Source organism: Acanthaster planci, linkage group LG05 (genome assembly GCF_054643075.1).
Source record: "Acanthaster planci isolate LZ-2023a linkage group LG05, COTS_SCS, whole genome shotgun sequence".
Lineage (NCBI taxonomy): Eukaryota > Metazoa > Echinodermata > Asteroidea > Valvatida > Acanthasteridae > Acanthaster > Acanthaster planci.
In genome coordinates this window covers 22583501-22597605 of record NC_141781.1, presented here as the reverse complement: position 1 = coordinate 22597605, position 14105 = coordinate 22583501, and the positions used below count along the sequence as shown (strand labels likewise).

At 39.3% G+C, this 14105-nt stretch overlaps 1 protein-coding gene across 1 annotated transcript in view; it reads right to left on the bottom strand.

The window, feature by feature from the left end:
* Positions 1-14105, bottom strand: part of nbas (NBAS subunit of NRZ tethering complex) — a 53254-nt gene that overhangs the window by 2019 nt on the left and 37130 nt on the right. The window contains exons 28-55 of the mRNA XM_087136884.1: positions 13470-13595; positions 13191-13238; positions 12831-12964; positions 12507-12692; positions 11839-11941; positions 11230-11474; positions 10980-11092; positions 10470-10549; positions 10043-10260; positions 9854-9941; positions 9470-9598; positions 8793-9071; positions 8302-8431; positions 8093-8169; positions 7679-7979; positions 7245-7311; positions 6913-7023; positions 6217-6464; positions 5688-5806; positions 4994-5092; positions 4383-4496; positions 3723-3917; positions 3292-3348; positions 2857-3101; positions 2353-2461; positions 1890-1973; positions 1208-1350; positions 573-705 (exon numbers count right to left, since the gene is read on the bottom strand). Of these exons, the coding sequence (XP_086993010.1) occupies positions 573-705; positions 1208-1350; positions 1890-1973; positions 2353-2461; positions 2857-3101; positions 3292-3348; positions 3723-3917; positions 4383-4496; positions 4994-5092; positions 5688-5806; positions 6217-6464; positions 6913-7023; positions 7245-7311; positions 7679-7979; positions 8093-8169; positions 8302-8431; positions 8793-9071; positions 9470-9598; positions 9854-9941; positions 10043-10260; positions 10470-10549; positions 10980-11092; positions 11230-11474; positions 11839-11941; positions 12507-12692; positions 12831-12964; positions 13191-13238; positions 13470-13595 (3981 nt within the window). The remainder of the gene's footprint in view (positions 1-572; positions 706-1207; positions 1351-1889; positions 1974-2352; positions 2462-2856; positions 3102-3291; positions 3349-3722; positions 3918-4382; positions 4497-4993; positions 5093-5687; positions 5807-6216; positions 6465-6912; positions 7024-7244; positions 7312-7678; positions 7980-8092; positions 8170-8301; positions 8432-8792; positions 9072-9469; positions 9599-9853; positions 9942-10042; positions 10261-10469; positions 10550-10979; positions 11093-11229; positions 11475-11838; positions 11942-12506; positions 12693-12830; positions 12965-13190; positions 13239-13469; positions 13596-14105) is intronic.

The following is a 14105-nucleotide window of genomic DNA, read 5'->3' as shown; positions in this document are numbered from 1 at the left end:
CTAAAATGATATTAGGGTTTGAAGAACTTCATTTGGTCCCCACAGTAAGTAGTGGAAATTGATTACGGACGCCAAGATAAAGCCCGAGATAACCAGATCTAGAAAAGGTGCAATTTCTTTTTTATATTTAAAAAAAGTGGAACTCCTCTATCTAAACTCACAACTTGATTGAGTCAATGTTCACTTTGTGTAACTTGGACATAAGTAATCAAATGTCTCATGTTTATGCAACTGACTGCATTTGAACCTGGAACACATTAAATACAGCTATACTAATTGAGCACTCAACATGAACCGCGCCCTTCTTAAAGGAACAACTGAGGACCAAATTGACAGTGGTTGTAAATATTGTCCTGATGAGGAATCGACCCCAGGACCACAAAGATACTTGCTCTGAAAAGACTTCACTTCGGGCTAATTGCCCCCCAAACTTGGGCAAAAAACAGGATTGAAAATTGGCAAGAACTGAATCATGCCCCACTGGCAAATAAATCAAACTAACAGGCAATTTGGTTTTTAATGAACCCAGACTCGACCTTTGAATCAGCAAGGCCATTCCGACAAATCCTCACCTCTGTCGTGATGGTGCTATACATGTGAAAGTATTCAAACAGGTCCAACAGAGTGTCATCATGCAGAGAGCTGTCTGGATGTTGTATCCAAGCAACTAACAACTCTACCCACGGATGATGGGCAGGACCGTCGCTATGGGAACAAAAGATGTTTAACTTGTGACATAATTAGCCTGAACAAAAATCTTGTGATCTGTAAATGTTTGAGACAATCCTGACATAGTGAATTAGACAGCTAATTAAGAAGATTTGTAACTGCTTCGTTTCTTAATGAGATACAGAATTCAAGGATTTTTTTTCAATGGTTGCAAATTCTTTTTACAAAATAGTTAGCATACATGTATAACTTTCAACACAACAATCCACAACAACTGCTCAGAATGGTTATTTGTGATACCATCAAGATACTATACTATATGAATACTATTTCTGTTGTGCTTCCAAACTCAGGTACATTCCTTTCCAAGATGCTACATGTTTTGTGCAGATTCAGATGAAAATTGGTCAAACACAATCTGCCATATTTGCACACCTGAACCAGTACACACACACAGTATGTCCTTCCTTGGTCCCCTTGAGTATTTCACACACAGTGTTATCTACACTCCACACACATATTCAATCAATTTCCGTACCTTAATTCAGTTCTCTGAAGTGGCGGCCATTGCTGTAGTAACCGTGACAACGTGACCAGCTGCTCCATGGAGTGACTGTTTCTTAGCAACAATGAGAAGAGTTTATCACGAGCATCTTCTGTAGCTACATCCGCCTCGACAACCTGGAGGATTTTTACAAACAACACGAGCAATTACAAATGAGTAACACTGTTCCGAACGTGTAACACAACGAAAGTCCCTTTGGAACATTATGAAATCATATTCACATTATGAAATCATATTCAAGCAGTGGCAAGCTTGCCAGTCTAGCCTCTGATTCAAACTAACTCCATCCTTGGAGTTGGACACATTTTTGGACCAAAACCTCAAAGAAAAAAATATTCCCAATTAAAAGTATAGTGGGAACAGTGGAAACATTAAAATTTTTTAGGAGGAATTCAGCCAAAGTGTGGCAATTTCTAGAAAAAAATTCTTAAACTGAGCATATATATGGTTCAAGGGTATAGATGTTTATATTTTCTTATCGCTGTGTAATTATTTTGCAAGATATCAGAGAAATTCTGCCTTGTTAATACTCATCACTGCAAGGTTGGTTTAAACCTTCACACAAACGAATTGAGAAGGAACTACGTGATCAATACAACAAACTGAAGATACTTAAATTATAATCTCATTTCAACAAACATAAAGCTTGAGTCACCTGTTGTTCCCAGAGGGAGGAGACGAGAGCCTCTGTACGATAGAACAGCAGCAACAATGCCTCTTCCTTACCAAGCTCAAAAGTCTGCACAGAATATAATTGGGAAAAATTAATAACTTTTATAATTGGTTTAATCTTTATTCTTACAAATGGGTCATTAGGGAGACATTTCAATGTTTCCCTGATGCCCAATCTACCAGGAGGCCGAATTTTGCAGTCCAAATTTTGAGAAATGATAGATTAGGGTCTAAATTCAAAACAAACAAAGTTTGGTTCAGATCAGATTAGGAAATATTTGTTTTTATACGTTTTTATGAGAATGTCTCCCAAGTGACCCATTTTTGGTAAACATTATGACAACTGTGAAATTAAGGTGTGTGCCCTAACTGAAGATGTTCTATACATAACAGGAACCAAAATCTCAAATTTAACGAATCATAGAGAGCAGCATTGCTTGGTGTACCTTTTCCAGGATCAGTAAGACATCAATGCGTAGCTTAGCATCAATGGCACTATCACTGTAGAATGGTCTCAAGACGTCAAGAATTTGACTAGCAGATACCATCTTACCACTACAATCGAAATAGATGTGGACAGGTTAATCATAGATTTCAGTAATATCATACAGCAACTTATCAAACCTAATTCCTTTACCATTGTAATAAGCACTTTACAAATCCTCTACTGTGATACATTCTTTGTGCGCTAACTTTCAAAGGGTGTTAAGTCCCATGTACCAAAGAAGCGGATGGTCTCAACTTGTCTCAATCCTATAAATTCCTCCAAAATTCCACAGAGGATTACTGAAGATTCTGAGGCAAACAGTGTTCAAGTGCTCCATTCCAAGTCAAATTTTTACATCACATAGTACAGTTGACACAGGCTTGTAAAATCTGATCTAGGCTCTGGTACTGCGACCAGAGAACAGAGAACAAAAAGAGATGTATCAAGTCTCCACTTGTCTTACCCTTGCTGTTCATGTTTGCTGACTGTACGCAGTACCACCTCCATCATGTCCAGTGGTTCCTCTTTCAACTCCGCCCCAATCATGGCCCCATCACTCTCCCCTTTCAGGAGACTCAGTAAGGTCTGCAAGGTGTGCTGGATGGCAGACAATGGCGTCGCTCGGTCCAGGGATGCCAGTTTGAGAAGTCTGGAAGTGAGTTCTAGGGTTGCGCCGCCACTCAACAGGTCCACCAGGAAAGTACGCAGCTAAAAGAGGAAAACCAACGATAAATTCTCTTTGAGAAAGATTTAGCAAGATTCATGTTTCCTGCTCTCCTGAACTAGCGAGACAATACAGTAACTTCCACTTCAAGTTTAGATGCTGGCAAGTTGTAAAAAGCCGTACCCAAAAAAACGGTTCCATCTTCAAATTCATCAATACACAACAATGTCTAACCTTGTCAGGGTCACCCTGGGTCAGATCATACTTGACAGTATAACTTGTTGACATTTCCTGTTACAGGAAGACAGAGAGCATTCATTCAATATGTTAGCAATATAACAAAAATGTAGGACTGACTTTTGAAGATTTCAGAGTGTCAGTAACAAAGACTATCATCAACTAAGTCTCAAAAAAACACAGTTGAGAGGTGAACTCTGATGTCCATAAAGTTGTAGATAACCCTATCATTAGTTTAAAGATTGGTGAAAGATTGTATACACTCGCAAGAGCTTACATGTCTGCCTATGGCAGCCACAACTAACAGCTGCAACCACTCCCCATAAACACGTGTGTAACAATTAGCTATAGCTAAAACTTTCAGTTAACTCTGAAGATGTTAGAAAAAAGAGGAATCACAGGAATCTCAGGAATCACAGGAATCTCACCTGATCATATTGTATGAGAGCTTGAACGCCTTCAGACTCTAAGCTCTGTAGATGACAGACATACTGTTGAAGTTTCTCCATGGCTAAGTCTAAGGTGAAGTTCCCTGTTGCTGCAGCTAGTTTGTGCTTCCCGGATTGCTGACGACTGAATTTTAAAGCTCGGTTGGCGACGTTCTGACGACACTCAAGGTCCAGCTGACAAAGACATATCAAGTCCAAAAATAGTTAGTTTATGTGACAAAACATGCTGATTACACTACTTATGCTTAAAAGGTATACACAGAATTATCTTCTAGACCAATAGGGCCACAGAATATGGCAACTGGTCAAAAAAGAGGTACAAAACAATTATTAAAAACTTACAGTTTTGTTGAATTTTGAATTTTTGCAAAAAATTCTGAACCAAAGTTTGGTGACAGAACTGTATGTTTACAGTAAGTACTAGTTAGCTACTCAATGCAACGCATAAAATAACAGAAACAAATCTAAGGCTTTATTCTTGGACTGAAATATTTCTGAAACATGACATTTGTTTCATTTGTAATTACAACATCCCTCATTGTTTCATTTATCTTTTATTTTGTGTCAAAACTTTTCCACACTGTACACAGAAAAAGGACCTCGTTGATTTCTTACTGACATTTGATTTGCTCTGCTAACCTTCTGGATGGATTTTTCACGGAAGACGACATTCGCAATGAATGCAGTGAAATCGGCTGGTCCAAGACGGGCAAAGAACTCACCGCACGCTTCATATCGATGGAGCCAGTCAGCCTAATAAAAAGTAGTGAAAGAAAACAAGCTCGAGGAAAGCTACCTCCGAATGTTGTGAACCCATGAACTCCAATGAGAAATCGAAAACAAATTTCCTTGGATTAACTTGCCTTGAACTCCAGGGTGGAAAATCAAACAAACTTACCATTCATGTAATGACAACGGCGATGAAAACTGACCTTGACACCGGCAAAGCATTACAAATCCAACACGGTCAGCTTTGTAAAATGTACTCAAATTCTTAACAAAAACCTCTGCATGGAATCTTCTGAAATCTTTCAAATCTTCCACTGTAATGTACACATTGAAAGTCCAAGCTCGAAGGGCAATAAGTCTCGTGTGGCTGAACTCTTCTTCCTAAATCATGCAATATCCTACACATCTCTCGGTAGATTTTGAAGGATCTGAAAGAGTTTGGTCTGACAGACCAAAGAAGCTAACCCCGTCAAGTAAACACGATGAACAAACAGTTAGAAGGGATCAAAGAGAAGACTTACTGTCGATTCCGGAATCCTCTTATTACCTTGGTCTCCTTCCCAGAAGAGCTTAATGATGTAGGCCAGGAACACTTGACTTGAAGAAACATTGCCACCACCCTGACAGTGCAAAGAAAATAATGCACGGCCAAGTTAATACAGGTGGATATGGTTATGATTTGGTGAAGAATGAATTAAGGAGGGGAAGAAAAACTGACGCCAAGACAGATAATGTGGATAGCAAATAGTTTTTGCCGTTTCCGATCTTGGCTGACCAAAGTTTTGGTTTTATAAATAAGTAAACATTCTATGCATTTTTTCTTAGAAATATTGATTCGGATTCAAAGTAAAGAGGGGGCTAAGTAGCAACAGCTTAGGGGTCAAGATCAGAGAGTCGGGTTCCAATCCAGCTGGTGACCATGGGTTGTGTGCCTCGGCAAAGTATTTTACTTCTACTTGCCTCTCTGTGATAGGAGTAGAAGTGGGTACCAGCATAAGCTGGGGAACAACCTGTGATGGACTGGCATCCCGTCCACAAGGAAATGGAGATATTCTCCATTATCTCATCCCAATTAAACAGAAATTAACACTGTCCTGAGAAGCCATATTGGCCAAAATGAGGCTCGCCTTAACGGCCTCATCTTTAAGCAATGTCCAATTAATACTAAGCCTCAGCAAGAGTACCAAGTCATAATCCTGTACTACCCTGTGTTACCTGTAGTGGTATCTTGGCAGCTAGTTTAGCGATAACATGAACATTTGATCCACTCAACACTGGCCCAATCACATCCACCGGGTCATTCTGACTGTCCAGTAAACTCTTGTAATCAAGACCTGATACCAAGAAACATGAATATTCATCAGTGTCAAACAGCATGACCATGCCACACTAAGGCCATAGGTCAGTACATATTGTCCCCAATGACTTTTATCAATTACCTGCAAATTTGTCAACTTGTTTCCTTTACAATGATAATTTTTTTGTCATAACTGCCTTGGAATGATAAGATTAAACATCAAGTTAACTTCAAGAAAAGCAGACAAAAACATATCAACCTTTTTTACAGCACAAAAATAAGAAAACCAAGAAATTATTTTGAAAAACCACAACTTTTCAAACAGACAACCCAGAATGTTAATTAAAGCAAAGCTTAAGACTTTGGCATATTTTTTCTTTAACACACAAAATTTCAGCTTTGCAACAAATACAAATGACATTAACTCTAAAAATGTTTAATTCAAACCTGGAGCTGCTGCTTTCAACTTCTTCAGTGATTTAATATGCATCTCGGGGGTCACTGAATCACCTTTGGCCTTTGACCCACAGTTCAGGAGAAGTGAGTAATAATAAATTAGGCGGTTGTGATCATTGCCCTCTATGGTTGGGAAGACGTAGAGATTGAGACGATCATAGAAGTCTGACGGTTGTGAGACCAAAGTAGGTAGTATGTTGGCATTGGTGACATACTCTTCAAGTTTTGGAGTTGACATGCTGTTGTATAAGGATAAGGTTGATATTCCTATTATTTAGTCAATTCAGATCACTGCAAGAATATCTCTGATTTACTCTGCCCTTGTCTAGTCCCCATAAATATTTCTAATGCTTTGTTTTGTAATGAAACTTTATGTATCTCACAATTAGCAAAAACAAGAGATTTAACATTTCAAAGAAACAACCCAAAACAACCAAACAAAAAATAAGTATGCTCAGTTAACCCATCAACAAACTCTACCAAATTGTGATATGAAAGTGAGAATATATCTCAACTAATTCCAGGGTATCTGAGCATCTGTGCATCCTTCGATAAAAACAAACAATGTTCAGGCTTAAAATTTCATATAGTATTTGACAGTTTGACTTGTGTGGAAACATGGTGCCACGTCAGAGCTAATGTCTCATTTTGGACATTCGTCTTAGATGCACAGGCATACAAACTCACCCACTATCTGAGAAGAGATACTCCAGATGAGTCATGTACACCTCCCACAGTGGCAGCTGGTAACGCTGAGCTAACGAGACAGAAAGCTTGTACACTTCCTCTTCTGTTGTCCTGTCATTTTGAGCAAAACAGGCGGAAAATGCAACTGAATTTTTCTAAAAAGAACTCCTCTTAATGATTCATTGTCATTCTCTAATCCTCTCTCTGAGAGACCAAAGCATCAGTCAGACTATGAAACCTGTTGAAAAAAATAGAAACTTGTCTAAGCAGACGGCTTCCTTAACTAGAATGATTGCTACATATTGCTACATGTAGTCAACTGACCAACTTACATTGCAAGGCCAAGAATGGTTTCATGTTTGTAATTGCTGTCCTGTGTGAATCTAGCGACATCAACACCTGCCAAAGAAAGTATTTCGATTGGACACAATGATTGAAATAACACAACCACAACTCAAACTAGAATTCAGACTTTGTGAAACTGAAAACAAACTCAATACACACCCATCTCACTAAACCAGAAATATGACCTAACTCAACCAATCAAATGAATTCATCCATTGCAAGCCATCCTTACTGAACCAAATATTCTTTCAGCCACGCCCAGCCCAACCCAACCAAACCAAAATTCCCAGCCAAGCCAAGTCCAAGCCTGCCAAGGCAAGCTAGAATTGAAACCAGGTCACACCTTCAAGAAACATAACTAAGCCACATACTGCCCTTGACAGTCGTACAAATCGCAGTACAGTCTAGTCTAGCGTCTCACCTCTTCCTAAAGCCCGTAATGCCTCGGCCTGTGTAAAATCAGCCAACAGTTCCACGTAATGCTGCAACTGAGACACCAACCCCTTTTGTTCCTCCGACCAATCACGGCCGCTATCACCAGTCACCTGACTCACCACCTGATCAATCAGCTTACTGGGGGTCAGGCGGTAGGCGGGGTCGAGGGTTGTGACTTGACTGGGGTGGGCGGAGTGATGGATTTGGAGGGCATAGTAATAGGCTGCTAGTTGTAGGGTCATGGCAGTACGTGGAAGTTGCTCAAAGCAATGCTCGGCATCTAAAGGCTGTTCAAAAGAGAAAATAAATTGCTTAAAAAATTTCAAGTTTGTATTTTTACAAGCTCTGGGAATGTCAAAAGCATGCATTATTGGTCATTAAACCAAACACATGTACTTACATTTGGTAATGCTAGCAAATAGCAAAGGCCAAGAGTGAGGTCAAAGGTCATGACTTCCAGTGCTGCTTGTAATAAAACTGCAAAAAATACCAACATATTGGAGCTTCAAACCAGGGTCTCATCAGAGTTAAGTTTTAAATTAATGACTGATTTGAAAAGAAACGTTCAAAAAGTTCATTTCAAAAATGACTAAAATTGGCAATCTCAACCTTCATTTTGTGCAACCAGATTAGGTTCACTGGTTCCCTCCATCAATCCAGCATGTAAGAGATCCTGACTGAGCTTCAATGGCGTCCTGTCAATCTGCATTTCACGGTATAGCCCATAATTCATCTGTTCCTGAAAAAAGTCAAAATCAGCAATGAAATATAAAAGTAGACTTTAAGCAGGCTTGTCTTAGCACTGATTTGATAGGTCAGGGAACATGTTCACTCTTATCATCAACAAAATTTAACCGAGATGATATCAGCAAAAAGTTCACTTTAACCAATTTGTGAAACAAATATGCCAGGTTATCTCATCTTTTTACAGGCAACCAAAGTACATGTAAAGAGAAAATCGGTTGCCAACTGATTTTGAATAACAAGTCACTGTGTGTGCAATTTTTGCATTAAAGGAAGACACACACATATACTGGAAAATGAAGAGAAAATCTGTAGCCATAAACCCTTCAAACAATGCAGCAAAACCTCAGACTTACCATTGCAACAAAATGATTATCGATCACCATCCTGTAAAACGGATGGCAACCATGATGATCCATCTTGACATTCCCTTCACCTCTGACCCCATATTCCTCCTCTGTACCATGGCTGCCTCCAGCCAGAGGACGCATCCACTTCAATGTGTCCTTCCACCATCTTCTGTCACCGACCGCAGCCAGCACTGCTTTGGTTGTAGTGCTTGTGGCAGCCAAAACCTGTCTGGTCTTGGCTGTGGTTTTGCCGAGAGCGGCTTGAAGTACAGTCTGATCTTCATGCTGGATAATTTAGGTACAAAACCTTTTTAATATTTTACTAATTGGAATTGAGTTTGTTAAGGAATTAGTATCATCACTTAAACATAATGTTAGAACTAAATGGCATTAATCTTGGCATGTCATACCTGCTCTGTACAAAAACACATAAATTGCATAAGCAAAGAAACAATTAATTTAGCCAAAACTGCTTACCCACCAAAATTCTTTATGATTAACACTTGTAAATAGTTTCAGCTGACATTTGCTGAGATAGTTTTGCTCAAGAACTCCATGAAATTGGTTCACGATTTGGACTGGGAATTGGAAATAGGGTTAAATTTCTTCTCAGGTGGTGTCTCATTTCAACTGGCTATGAAATTCATATTTAACCTTTTAATTTTCTTTTTCCATAGCGCTACCTGTAATGGCTGTGTCTCAATTTCTGTTTCCATAGCAACCTCACCATGATCATCATCAGCAGCAGAGGTTGCAGGAGGATTTGTTGGCACACTTGATGATGAATGGACATTTACTGACAGACACAATATCTAGGTACAATGAGAGAGGTTAAAGGTCACTATCGTGTGCGAAGTGAGAATTGCTTTCTTGAGGTTGACCCAAACCTCTCCGCAGCAGGTATGACAGGTGTTTAACAGAATTTGATGTGGCCACAGATGCTCCAGAAACATTAAGTACAAAGGAGGTATTGCAGATTCACAAGGACTGAAGATTCTAGTAAAAACACCTTGAGATTTATGGTTAAAAAATACCAAAAGGGAAAAATTGTTGTACATGTCTCCAACCTGCATTTCCAAAGAATTCCTGGCTTTAAGGATGACTTCAAGCGATGCCTCCTCACAATGAGCAAGTGAAAAGGCTAGCAGCTCTCGTCTATATGATCAACAAGAAAATGTAAATGTTAAACATTCCACTAAAACTCTACACAATGGACTGTTTGAAATGATAATCTTCAACAATCTTTAATGACTCACTTTGCGGTGAGATCTCTGAATTCCTCAGCCTTGGCCAGTTTGTAGCACACGCTCCATCCTGGACTATAACCTGCTTGTATCAGCTCAATGCATGTATGGTGCATTGCCCGGTAGTCTGCAGCAGCCAAAGCAGCCTCAGCAACTTGTAACAACACTTGGCCCTTCCTCTCTACTTCACTGGTACCCGAGACACGTAATAATTTTGCTAGACGAAGAAGCTGTATTTAACAAACAGAAATTCAATTGCTGGTAAAGCCAATCACTTCTCCTTTTTTAGTAGAGTTAAGAATTGAAATGAAATTGAAACTTTTACATGGTAGAAACTAAAATATCCACATTCCAGTTTGGGCAAAAAAATGCAACATTTGTAATGAATAGAGCTTTTGAAAACAGCTATTTTCAAGACTGGATAAATGAATTTCTGTACCTGCTTTGAGTCCCTGTAGGAGCTCTGCATTGATGACAAAACTTTTTGGATAAGTTCCAGACGATCTGCACACAACCTCACTGAAAAAGAACCCAAGATATAAAACCATTATCTCTTGATTGAAGTTTTTTGGATTGAGTGTTGTAAAGTTGAGTATTTGACGTTTATCCTTTGAATATGTAATTGATTAGCAATGTAAGCAAAGTTCCTGTGAACTTTAGAGGAAATTTACACCACAAATTTACTGAAGTTGAAGATGAAAACCCACAACCTTTTGCTTACAAGAGCAGACATCTCACAAACAAATTGAAGGGTTTGCAGAGGTCAAGGCTAATCATTGAATGGTAAATCCAATATTACAATTTTTGTCTTCTACAATCCAACTTCAATCATAAGAAAAAAAAAGGCTCTCTAAAATAAGATTTCTAAAATCACAGTGTTTTATTTGATATTATTTCCAAAAGATATTTTGAGGTTCTATAGCCTTGTTCAATATCCTATTTAGCCTACCTTGTAAAGGGAGAATGGAGACATTGTAGTCATCAAGAAGAGCCAAGCTAGCTATGAGATCTAACTCTTCCTGCACACCTGGTGGACAGTCATGCAACAGCTGAAGACAACACCTGCGTGTGAAACAGACATAAGGCACACCTCAGTGCCAGGCTAACAGACTGGCTTCTCAAGCCTGAGAAACAGAGGGCAGCCACAACAGCTAGGCTACAAGACTTGTTTCCAAGAAGAGATTCTTTAATATCCTAACCTGGCTAAATCCATGCAAGAATCCATCAGATCAGCAGACGAGTTGAAATATTCTTTAGCTGCTGACAGCACCAGCTCCACCGACCTCTTGTAGCTGATCCGTGATGTTGCAGATGATGCGATCCCACCATGGTCACCAGAGGTGGAGACAGGGTCTTGAGAGGAAGAAGAGGAGCGCGTCAGCATCTCACCAGCCAGCTGGATGTTGGAAAGGGAGCTGGATCCCAGTAAGCTCTCAGTGTAAATCTAAGGATGGCAAATAGAAGAAAACAAAGCAAAAACAGCTGAGCAAAATGCACTATCAATCTCATTCTGCCATAATCAGCTGGCGATCAACCAAATTAAGGTAACGTGAGCTGTCAAATTCTGAACTGTTTGAAAAATGCAAGGAATGCAGTTGTGCAGGTGGAAATAATGTGAGAAATTTGAAACGGTGAAATGCAAAGCCTTCAAGATGATCTAAATTTTGACAAGAAGTTCAAACATCATTTGGAGGGAGCGAGAACATTACTGGAACCCTAGAATTCATTTCCACACAGTAAATAGCACACATGAAGCAATACTTTGATGAAAAGTTCCATGCACAGATGATTTTGTGAACCTCTGTTACCTCGTAGCAGAGTTGAGGCTCCAAGCAGGTGTAGACCTTGCGTTGAAGCTCCAACATATCCCTCAGAAGTTGTTTCCAATCCCCGGCATTCAATGGTGACTTCCTGGCAACAGGCAAATATCAAATGGGAACAAAGAATTTGAATAAACCATTCAGAAAACGTGTGGGGGTCTTTTTCAATTGTGTCTTACTATCCACAATTTAGGATCCACTCAGATATGATGACTGATAATCAATGGACATCATCAATATCAATTACATTGGTTGAGTGACACCAGCACTGATTTCAAGCAGTGGCAATACATGTAGATCTAACGACTGCTGTTTATGGTTTTGAAGCACAGGCATAAAATTCTGCATTGACCCTTTGAGCACAGAATATTTAGTTGAGGAAAGCACACATGCAGATGAACCACATTTCTTTGCGTCTCCATGAAATACACGTACATGTATGATATCAGTCAGAGTTTGTTCTGCAGTTCTTCATTTTAATACTTCTGAGGAGATGAACTGCATGATGGGTCTGCAAGGTGGAAAAGATTGCTAAGCAAAATTAATTTGCTAGGCAAATACCAGCTAAATACCAGTGACAAGCAATTTACATTGTAAGAAATTTTAGCTGGTAACCCATTCATACTATTTACGTTTAGCACAGTTCCTTGTCTTACCTTCTCGCTGCCTGCCTGGACAGTCTGATCATCAATGCCTTGGCCTGGTCCTCATCTGTCTCAGAATCTCGTATGAATCGCGGAGGCTTGGGAACGTCATGCTTGATCAGGATCTCAGCTGCTCGGAGATGGTCCGAGAGATGACCCAGTCGGTTATGGAGGTTGGACATCTCCTCTGACTGCATCCTGATTTGAGAGAGATGGAGAAGAGTCCTTAGACAGAGGCAAACAATAAAACTTACACCTCCCCCTTAGGTAGAACCGGAAGAGTTGGTCGGGATGGAATTGCCCGTTTTATTTCACACTGTGTGTGCAGGACCTTACCCGAAACTTCTTCTTGGCATGCAATCCAAGATGGCTAGGGAATGACTTAGCTGGTCATCCCGATCACTGGCGTACACACACTGCAACGCTAGACTCATCAAATAGTCACTCTCCTTGATAATACCATTTGGAATCTGTTCAAATAAAACAAATCATGTGAGTAAAAGCCAGGTTATCCACTACAAACTTTGTTATGCTGATAACCAACTACTAAACTAGCACATTAAACGAAATAACATTTATCCTTATGGTTACAGATGGTGGTTGGTCATCTACATGTAGAGTCATTTGCACATAAAATAACTAGAGAAATTCACTAGAATTGAAAGAATGGGATTATTCTTTCTTGACTATTCTCACCGTTGGCTTTGAGTTTTCAAATATCATCACGCAGTTGGTCAAATCCTCCTGTTGGCAACAAAAAAAAAATTCATTTAATCTAATGAGGATTTTCTCCCAGCAAGACAAGTACTTCCGGTGGAAAAAACTGTTTTCTTTTACACACATTTCAATTTTAGTGATTCAGTTTGCTTAGAATTGAGTTTCTATCATTAGCTGATATGCGGTAAGAAGTATAACCTTTTTGTTCAAAGCTGGTTTTCTAACAGTCTTTGTGAGAAAGACAGCAATTTCCCCCACCTTAGCCATGGTCAGCATATATTGTGTCATCAACTCCTTCTCTTGTCCAGGAGCCTGTTTCTCACACCTCTCCAGAAATGGTATCACCCAGCGCTTGATATTCTTGACATACATATTCTTGGGCGACTGTAGGAAAAAACAGGGTGTTTAATAATCCAAACTTTTCCATAATTGGGATCTTTGGTCATAATCCAAATACAATCCCTCCTTTTGAGATTCATATCTGAGTTAACCACGGATGTTTAAGAAAATAATGAATTCTTCAATGTTACAAAAGAGAAATCAAGTATCTTTGTTCTCCCAGGAAAAAAGCAGGGTTTCTAAGAAGAGTAGACAAGCATAGCTAGGGGCATCACCAGGAAAAGGCAAAAAGACCCCCTCATGAGCAGCAAAAGGCCAAACCATCAAAGATGAAAAGGAGTCAATTCTCAGGTATTTAATCTCTTAGCATCAGTTTTTTCCAGGACTCATTGGAAAATTAACAATTCAGTTAGAAAAGTCATTTGTCAGGGTAGAGAGTATGCCTTTAATTGTAGAGAGAGAGTGCCTTTGATTACTTTTATTTATACTACATGTACAAGGGAGTAACCAAATACAAAGTATTTTAATATGAGCTTATCTATCAAAGATCGTTAA